The sequence below is a fragment of the Stigmatopora argus genome, chromosome 16, assembly GCF_051989625.1.
Source record: "Stigmatopora argus isolate UIUO_Sarg chromosome 16, RoL_Sarg_1.0, whole genome shotgun sequence".
NCBI classification, from domain to species: Eukaryota; Metazoa; Chordata; class Actinopteri; order Syngnathiformes; family Syngnathidae; genus Stigmatopora; species Stigmatopora argus.
The window spans coordinates 4,028,434-4,038,805 of NC_135402.1; the positions used below are offsets into that span (position 1 = coordinate 4,028,434).

Genomic DNA, 10,372 nt, shown 5'->3' on the forward strand with positions numbered 1-10,372 from the left:
GAAGACTAGATTTTGGACTAGTAGCTAAGATTGTTGGCTCAGACCAGTTTCAGACTCCGTTCTTGGGTCAAAGTCACTCTCAGGACTAAAGGTTTATTTAATATGGAATTGAAATTTAACAGACAGTCGGTCTTTTATTGGGAATCAGACACTAAGACTTTTAGAATATCCCCTGTGGTTTTATTTTGGGTGTTGTTACCCATTTGTACAATAAGTTGCTTTTGTTATCTGCTACTCGTGTCCTCAATTGACGCTCTGCTGTTGTTTCTCAGAGAAAGGTGCAAGATTTTCCTCCCATACTCTGCACAAGAAATTCTTTCTCATTATTTCCCACCTCACTTTACTTTACTTTATCTTTCTCGTTGTCTATTATTTATTTTCCCCCCTGCCTCTTTCTAATGCTTCAAAGATCATGCAGATATTGCATGTCCCACCCTGCCTGCCTCAATGTCAATGTCTGTCCTATTTGAAATCTGCATGGCCAGTATAATACGACGTGTTGTCAAGTTATGGGTTTCCAATCATTACTGGTAAAAATAACAACGGTTTAGCATTTGGCAGAGTAAGCCCATATTTTACAGTCAAATATTTTGTCATTTTAGCACTTCAATGAGCTTCATAGTGATAATATTTGTATAACATTTCTTTGTTTTGTAGTCTATCAATAACTAACACAGCTCAGTTAAACAATATTGTTGTCATTACATTTAATTTGGGGAAAAATGTTTATAAAACTTCCTCTTTTTCTGCCACTCCTATTAGCGTTTGGTAAGGATGAACATGCCTATTGCAGATGACAATACAGTGCATTTCACCTCCACCTTAATGGCTCTGATCCGCACAGCCCTGGAGATCAAACTTGCATCCGGTACGAGACTAGAAGCTTCATTTTTTTGGATGTGAATGGAATATAATGATCATACTAATCATTTTACAACAACTACGACTAAAAATGACAATGTAAACTACATTTCATCCAACCATTTTCCATTCACAGGTGTTTTGGCACAGCATATATGTGACATGGACCTGAAACGAGAACTAAACAGGGTCTGGCCCAGTTTGTCACAAAAGACTATTGACCTTCTGGTGACGCCACATAAATGTAAGACCTTGATTCCAGGGGAAACAAGTAAAAGTAATAATATTAATAATCATTAAAAAACACAGTCACTGTATTGTGGCGCCATCTACTGCTAAAATCCCTTCCTTTTTTGCAGACAATGAACTGACTGTGGGCAAAGTGTATGCAGCTCACATGATCTTTGACTACTATAAACAAAATCGAGCCAAGAGACTCCAGCAGCAGAATCCTTCAGGAGGAGTTACGGTGAGAGCTGGAAATGAATCTGGCTTTCACCAAAATTAGTGATACACCTATTTTGCAACCATATTTGGATGTCTTGCAGAGTAAACTAGGGGCATTGTTTCGCCCCATCCTTCCCATCGGCCACATGAAAGAAGCCGAGCCTCCAATGGTCAGTCCCAAACAACTCCTGCCTCTCCATCCTGAATCAGAAACGGAGATGTCACCTCTTCCTCCTATCACAACTACCGCTACCACCTCCATGAACAGGGACACAGTGTGAGTGTTTGCACTCCGCAACAGAGTGTACTGTGCATGTGGTGTCAAATATATGAAGTGGGCAACTTAATAGACAACAGATTAAAGCAAAAAAAAAAAACTTACAGAAATCCCCCCTCAAAAATATATAAGTATTGACATATTTGTTCAATCTATTCATTTTTTATGTTCAGTCTTGACCAGAAGAGTTACATTAAGCATTCCCAGTCTGGAGATGTATGTGAAGTAACGCTCAGACCAAAAGGGCGGAGGAAACTAGAAAGAGGCCAATCAGAAGATGTGCAGTATTCCACAAGATCGAAGGTTTACACACATACACCTAATGGCAGAAAATAAACAAACACCAGCATGCGTAAATAATAATTAGTAAATAAAGAGCCGTCTTATTTTGTTTTTAGGAAGTGGTTGAAATGAAGCCAGTGGAGAACATCTCAGACACGGAGATGTACCCCGGCCTGGAAGGTCACGGAAGAGCAGCTTCTCTGCCTCGACTCAATGCAGAGTATTATGTAAGTGCCTTGCTATGACTATTATTTCAATGTCAAGAGATCAAAATTTGAACTTTTACATCCAACTATACATCTGAAGTAACAGGTTACTCTGATACAAGTCTTTGGAATAACTCTAGGAGACCTGTGATTAATTTCAGAACCAAAATATACTAGTGTACTATTCTAAAGGTCAAATCATGCTCTATAGGCTTTAATTCTAGATATTGCCACCATTCCACCATTTCAACTGTTAGGTTTTTCTTGATTTTTTTTAAACCAAGAAATATACGTAACTTTAAAGTGTTTCAGAGATGAGAATCAATCAATTACTATTTTCAGTGTATTAAAAAGTGTAGTGTGACTGCAAAGATTCTATGTGAAAATATATACTATAAATATATTAACTGCAATTTTTCACCAAAGAATATGGAACTTTTTTCTCCAAGACTTGGTTAGTAAACATTGTGCATTCATATTTTCTCGGTAGCAAGAAAGTGTTCCTACTGAAAATGTACTTTTTACTGTGAGATATTATCACAAATTTTCATTCCACAGATTTGCCATCTTTTCTCTAATCCAAATTGCTTGATTTTTTTTTAATGCCATTGTTACAGTTATAGGAGATTTTCTATTTGCAGAAGACATATCGAGAATGAAATTTTTTTTACATTTATTTTTGTGCCTAGCTAGTCGATATTGAGCTTTTTGTCTCCCTGCTCTCCCACGCCACCTAACATGCACTTTTCCTATGTTTATGTTGCATTTGGGCTTTTTGGAAGAAGAGGTTGGCATTTTTAGGGTAAACATACATACTTTACATAAGCCACACTACATTGAAATCATTTTTTTATCATGTTATCTCTCATGGTTGGTCAATACACTTAACACTCATGCGCATTTGTGTAATTTGTCATACTAGCAAACGAACATGCCTAATTTGATAAGAAACTGTGGCAGAAATGAAAGAATATAGATAATTATATAGAATTTTCAATGACTTAACAAAAAAAAAATCTCTTCTAAGATGGTGCCAACCTTTAATTTCCTCCGTCTGGCCGCCTCTGCCTTTTCGCTTTTTTCCCCTAATTTGAATGCTCATTGCTAATATTTTGCCCAACTCCCTTTTGTGTGTGCTGTCTGATAGCGGAGCCACCCTCGCCACGCCCCTGGGACCCACCTGGCAGTATGTACCACCTGTTGTGCCACCTCTCTCTTCCTCTCCTTTCTCCTGTAATGTCCGTCTTTGTGTCCGTAAGCTTCTGTCATCCCAAGTGACGCGGCTAATTGCAGCATTATGGCTCAGGTTACGTCAAGAAAATATTAATCTTCGGTCCTTTGTGCTGGTTTTCAGCACCGTTCGATACTAGGTGTGTGGTAGTGTGTGTGTGAAAATAGTAGCATGTAGTTTTCTGTAAATCTTTTGTGTATTTGTGTGCGACTGAACCAAAGTGGGGGCAGTGACCCTGTTTTCCTGCTTTGCAATTACAATATCCTCTCATTTATTGCTCAGAAAACAGGCAAAAGTTGCTCTTTCTATTAATCATGTTTTTCTGCAACATAAAACAAAGTCATTGAAGTTCACCCTGAATCATTGCAGTATCATTTTAAGACAACATAGGTAATATTATTTCTTAATCGTATTCTCTGTGTTGTACTATTGTCTTCCGTGAGTGTCTGTACTGGTTGTCCACTGGAATAGGAGCACACAAAAAATATAGTAATATGAATATACTAATATTGAATGGAATATTCAATCTTTGATTAAAAATTTTACTTAAAAATATATAAAATGTTAAGAATTTGTGATCAGTATTCCTCATTTTGGAGTCGAAATACAGAACGGTTTCTGTCTGTATATCGAACTAAATTTTAAATATATTTTATCATATTTTATCATTACAAATCTTCTTTGTGCAAGTTGTAAAAAGCATGTGCACAATTCGTTCAGTCAGAACCACTTTTGGTATTTTAAAATGTTTTAAATGACCAGTACCATATTTTCAAGCCACTGGCTAATCAAAGAAGATTGAAACATATTGTTAAATTTATATCAAACTAGTATCGAGGGGAATAAAAAAAAGGGATACGCCACCGTTCCACATTGCGCTAAATTGTTTCTTTATCGTTTCCCTTTGCAGCCAATCGTTGACCTCAGTCCCATAAGACGTTCAGCTTCTTCGCTGACCCCCCCACAGCACAACCAGGAAGTTGTTCTTCAGGAATACAACCTGATACGACCGACCCAGCATCAATCATCAGCAGGGTCCGGACCGGTCCAAGGCCAGGACCGAGTCCATCACCACCATCACCACCATCGCTGCCACCGACGCAGGGACAAGGACAAGGACAAAGACAAAAAACAGAAGTCCCTCGACAGAGCAACTTCAGTGCAACAGCCCAGTACTGTTGGTAAGTACAAAATTATTATTTATACTATTTATACGTTTGACCTTTGACCCTTTCTATTCTTATCAAATAAACTACCCTCTAAATTTGGTTAAAAAGGCCAATTTATCATCAGGGTTTTCGCAAAATACCTTTTCTGACCTTTTTGACCTTTCACCTCAGCACCCAAATAGCCTAATTTGCACTTTTTCATGAATTCCTCTCATTGTTTTAACTGACCAAAATTTACATCTCATTTTAGCCTATTTTTCCTCTTTTACCATAATGTCTGCTTTTTCTCTCTTACACATATTGTGTGGTCTGTTCTGCACTTGCTGAGTAAGTTTATAGTTTTGTCAAATTTGGAGTACATTGTGGTTCTCAGCGCGGCTGTCCTGAGGGACGCCGGCGTGGATGTTAACATCGTCAACAAACACCAGACAGCAAAAGTCAAAAGCCACATTTTTTTTACATGCTATTGTATATGTCTTCTCTCCCCAAATCTCTACTTTACAGTACGTACATGCATACATTTGGAAAACAATTTGAGAAACCAATTCATTCGTAACTCAGGCCAAATAAGTTAAGAATATTCCTCTGTCCATTTAAACAATAAATGTATGTCTTGAAAACTGTATTTTACACCAATATAGTTTGATTACTATGTGCTATGGTCTCGATTTGTTGACTTTGAATAGTCTAGTTGTAGTTCTGTTTGCCTTCTGTGCATAACACTACTGGTTTTGTCTTTATAAATAGGCATGTGCATTTATCAGGTTTGGGAAGACATAAAACAGAGGCTCTTTTATGCACTATATGAAGTTGACTTGGGGAGGATGTTGAGCCTGATAAAGAAGGTGTCATTCTGTCATCACGGCTCGTCATTGGTATGTGGGGAGAGACTTTTGAGTCCACCTCCAAATAACCCTAAACTGGGTGATGCTCATATACGCATATACACAGATTTGCAATTTTTTGCATAGCATTGGCACATTTGTGCACGTAGAATAGTAAGACATCAGCAAAGGTTGTGAAGACATCTGGTTTGTTTCTCCACATCATCGTTCCTGGGCATAACCTTGGAAAAGGAGAATGTTTTAGCGCTCATCTAAGGAACATGTTTTACAGCAAGGTCAGAATTACTACATGAAGTCAACAGTCTTCCTATAAGAATTTGAAGTTAGGTAGATGGTCCGAAAATCTGGATTGAGTGTAGGCTTTTGTCTTTTCCAATCGTATGCTTTACTGTCAGTTTTGTTCGTTTAGTACAGGAATACACATCTGAGGCGCTTCCCAGGAAGGTTCCATCTTTAAACCAATAAAAACCCATTGAGGATAATTAGCTTTATTTCAATTACTGGATTTTCTGACCTATAAATCACATGTTTTCTTTTATAGTTTGTCTGGACCTTCGACTGAAATGCGACTTATGTCTGATTTTTTTTCACTCTGACTGCCAACATCTTATATTACTTTTTAAGCTGTATTTATCCCCCAAAATGTATTATGTGACATTAACAGGTGACTATTTTATGGCGTAGACAGTTCGAATCAATCAAGGGCAAAGGAGTGATCATATAAAAAGCATTTGAACTATGAGGATAAAGTTATGAAGAAATTAGAACGTTTTTTTTGCTTTAGAGATTTACGTCATAGTATAGTGAGAATAAAACAAATTGGAGTTCATTGTCGAAAACTAGGATTAATCGACGAGCAAGAAGAAAAAGGTTAGAAGAATTTTGTAATTTTTCTTCTCATAGATTCATCCACAGACCCCTCGGCTGAAGGTTTGTCTCGGGAACGAGCGAGGGAGCGCGAGCGAAGTCGTCCGCAGGAAAGAAGGCATCATTCCTCTGCTGGGGAAAAGCAACGCTACTACTCCTGCGAGCGTTACGGCTCCAGGGAGACGAGCCACGCCAAGTCCGCCGGCCCGAGCCGATCTACATCTCCGGGGGAGGAACAAGACACCTCCGTACTTAAACAAGTGAGTTATACTTGCTTCCCAATCAATCTGCTTTTTTTTCCTAAACCATCAATTTTAGGTACTCGGTCGTTTGGTCGCCGGTCTTTTGGTCGCCCAGAAAGTTATTGATAATTACCATTTAAATCGTTGCTCAAATTCCCTAAACACAAACTGCGAATTACTATTTAGTCATACTTAATGCCCTGGTAATTATTAGGCTAAAGAAAAGCTCCAAATTTCGCGTACTTTTATTGTGTTTTGTTGGAGAACTTGCTAAGACCCTGACTGACGTAGCTTCTTAAAGGGACAACACATGTACATACAAACTCTTATATACTCACACGTCCGCTCAGTGAAACTGCTCAGGGCCATTGCTGGCTTTTATTGCTGCACAGACAGTGTTGTTTTACCGTGTTTTGTTGCCGGTCTTTTGGTTGCCCGTTGTTTGGGTCCGGGCGACCAAAAGACCGGCGACCAAAAGACCGGCGACCAAAAGACCGGCGACCAAAAGACCGGCGACCAAAAGACCGGCGACCAAAAGACCGGCGACCAAAAGACCGGCGACCAAAAGACCGGCGACCAAAAGACCGGCGACCAAAAGACGGCGACCAAAAGACCGGTGACCAAAAGACGGCGACCAAAAGACCGGCGACCAATCGACCGCACACGCAATTTTACATAAAGCCACAGTATGAAACAAGCCCCAAAATGGAAGTTCTGTAGCAGACCCAATTTCATACTTCGTAAGAAAGTATCAAATAATGTTGTTTTTTCCTTTTCAGCATAGTAGCACAGGCGGTAAAGCCGTCCCTTCTGGTTCGAGCACGCCAGTCCGCGGTCGCCGACAGCTCCCCCAAACGCCCCTCACTCCACGTCCCGCCGTGGCCTACAAGACTGCAAACTCCTCCCCCCTCTCTTCCGCGGCCAGCACCACCATAGCCGGACAACACAGTCGCGTCAGCCGCGGCTGTTCAGAACACGAGCACTTGCGCGGGGACAGCGACCGCGCCCCCATACCGGTCACCTGCCTCGGTTCTGACCCAAATCTAGACCGGCAACTGCCAGGAAGTTCTCAACAAGCCCTTATCGAAGAGGCAGAGGACTTCCAGGATGCTGTGAGCAGCCAGCTTTTGCCACACAGAGCAGCGGCCGCCACCTCCTCCTCAACATCCTCATCTTCCCACAATCCCACCGCCGCCGCCGCCGCCGCGCCCGTCCCGGCGGCGGGGCGTGCCGATGTGGTACCCAATGGCTACCACTTTGCTTTTGGGGTAAACTCGGCGTCAAGCGGCAGAAGTACGGCAAGCCTCAGGGAGAGAGAGGATGAGGACTGGTGCTAACAAAAAATGGGAAAATTTGGGAGGTTTTTGTTTGTCATTCAGTGATGAAGAAGAAGCAGCTTGCCTGTGTTGCTCATGTCAGCTCGCGTGAGCTGGTCAAAAAGGGAAAGTGGACGAGTAGCCAGTTGAAAAGTGCTATCAACGGGGGCCATGGCCGCATTCTCGTGAGACTTTCCTTCCTATACAATTGTTGAAGGAAACAGAATGCCGACTTTTTCCAACCCTGTTTCTACCCCAAGTTTGGAGACCCCTTCAGTATTTCTTGCCTTGGCCAGTGGTGTTGAAGACTAAAAGCCAAAATCTTAAAGAGCTATGTTTTCGACTCGATCTTGATCTACCTGGATGCTTTATTCCGTCAGCGATTTCCACCTTGCTAGCGCCAATACGGACCGATCAAGATGATTTTTGTCGTCCGTCTCGGAACTTTTCGGATGAACGCGAAGATCATAAAGTGTCGCTTTATGGCAAAAGAAGCCAACACACACACACATGCCATTTTCATGGCCAAGAATTGTTCCATTACGGGAGGGGGGGCGTGACTGAGACAACAATTTTACAACAACATGTGGCCGAATACTAAGTGCCTCATTTTACAAGATGTGAGCTGGAGTTTGGCTTGTGGAGTGGGTGGTCTGTGTTGAACACGCAGTCGAGCATGTAAGCGTGTACACAGCTGAGAAAAAGTGGACAACGTGAAAGATGTTTGAATCTGTCGTACTGGTATACATGAAAATTAAAAAAAAAAAAAAATCCAGAAGAACTAGGATCAATTTTGATATACCGACCAAGTCTTGTGGCTGAATTCAAATTAAAAATCCAAAGTCAGCAATGTAGTGCATGCCGAGATCTTGAACATGTAAAAAAAAAAGTGTCAGTACTTTATTTAAGGCTGTTTTCATCAGATACACTGCCAACCCATTGAAACAATATAAGGAGAAAAGTGCCATTTTTTACAAATTGTCAACATGTCATTCAAACGGAACTAATTTATATTCAAGGGTCCACTAAACTGTTTTTTTGTATGGTGTCGGTCCTAACTTTAATTTGATTTATTGCTATTTATTTTTTCATCATACCCACAGGATGAGTAAAACAAAGGAATACATGACATTTTCACACAATGAATGCAACTAAACAATTAATCTTTTCAGCCATAGAATATGTGACTTAAGAAATGAGCATTTTGAACCACTGATTAAACAAATATACTTAACACAACTCATCAAATTGCAGCTTTTCAAGGATTGACTTTAATGTTTTCATACAAACCCCAAATGTAAATCAATTCTTTCTCTATGGAGTTCTCTGCAAGTACTTCTTACAATCTAAAAATGTTCATTTAATGAAGAAAATGGGTGTTTAAAACTAGGATGTAGCCATCCTTCACTCCCATTCTCAAATATAGCATCCAAACTAATGACTCGGTATTTTGTGAATGATTTATTTTTTATCTTTTGTGTTTGTTTGGAGAGCCATCAAGTTGTGATTGTCTTGTTGAATGTTAAGTATTGTTTGTATGTGAATGAAGATCGGGAACCAGTGTCTTAGTCGAATTTCAAACAGGAGATATTTTCCAAATTCTTAAAAAACAACAACAAAAAATGAACAAAAGAAAGGAAACTGTCAACGTGTGTGCGTGAATTTGTTGCATGCCTTCTTTGCAACAACTATTGTTCATCTTTAACTTGTCATTCTGCGTATATAAAAAAATTGGATCTTTGTTTCATTGTATTTGTTGTCCCACTATGAAATACTATACCGTATGTTGTCAAGAATTCTCAGGGCAAATAAGGCACTTCAACACAAATTAGTCACAATGAAAGCCCATTTTAAGAGAAAAATAGGAATTTATTAGTAAAATTGAGCTGTTTGATGATTGCCCACACCCAAAATGTTCTTTGTTTATACATTTGAAAGCTACAGTATGGAGCAAGACCAAACTAGATGATGAAAAATGGATGTGTTTATACTGAGACATCATATGAAAATGTTTTTTAGGGGTGTAATATCACATTTTACTCCTTATGTCCTCATCCCAGCATCAGAAATCAATCTTATACATTGACATTTATCATTGCCAACTGTGTTGGAAGTTTTGCTGAGTCAAAATTGCTGGTTTATAATTTTTTTTTTTTACAAAGATTGATTTTCATCCAGTTAGGTTGTGTATGATTTGTGCTTCAAAAATAGGTCAACCTCCAATATGAAGCGCGTGCCAAATAATCATTTCCTCCAGCTTTCCCATTGGACATTAACTGTTTGCATGTTATTTAAAAAAAAATGTGCATGTGCAAAAATGACTTAAAAAAAAGACATTGTTTGACTTCAATACGTCCATAACGTTGATAATTTGCCTGGTGTATTTCTGACGCTTTACACGACCGGAGTGTAAACTAAATGAACTTGAATACCATTGTCACAAAGTTTCCACAAATCCCCACCCTCCCAAAAAAGTGGAAATCTTTTTGCAGAGTGGTTTTAAAGTGTCTCAATCCTTTGCTGCCTGATCTGTTACTTGGCTGTCTCCTGCACAGACAGTCAAACTGTACCAATTTTGTATGAGTATAAATCCTTGAATAAACAATGATTATGAAATATCTGACTTCAA

The 10,372-nt window shown here is 39.6% G+C and overlaps 1 protein-coding gene across 2 annotated transcripts in view; it reads left to right on the top strand.

Moving 5' to 3' along the window:
• cacna1bb (calcium channel, voltage-dependent, N type, alpha 1B subunit, b) overlaps positions 1 to 10,366 on the top strand; it is a 69,389-nt gene extending 59,023 nt beyond the window's left edge. For both annotated transcript variants that reach the window (XM_077623341.1, XM_077623342.1), the window contains 10 exons: positions 763 to 868; positions 998 to 1,105; positions 1,221 to 1,330; positions 1,410 to 1,585; positions 1,759 to 1,888; positions 1,984 to 2,094; positions 3,221 to 3,259; positions 4,215 to 4,485; positions 6,222 to 6,445; positions 7,207 to 10,366. In XM_077623341.1, the coding sequence (XP_077479467.1) occupies positions 763 to 868; positions 998 to 1,105; positions 1,221 to 1,330; positions 1,410 to 1,585; positions 1,759 to 1,888; positions 1,984 to 2,094; positions 3,221 to 3,259; positions 4,215 to 4,485; positions 6,222 to 6,445; positions 7,207 to 7,764 (1,833 nt within the window). In that variant the 3' untranslated portion in view covers positions 7,765 to 10,366. The remainder of the gene's footprint in view (positions 1 to 762; positions 869 to 997; positions 1,106 to 1,220; positions 1,331 to 1,409; positions 1,586 to 1,758; positions 1,889 to 1,983; positions 2,095 to 3,220; positions 3,260 to 4,214; positions 4,486 to 6,221; positions 6,446 to 7,206) is intronic.
• The last annotated feature ends 6 nt before the right edge of the window (positions 10,367 to 10,372 follow it).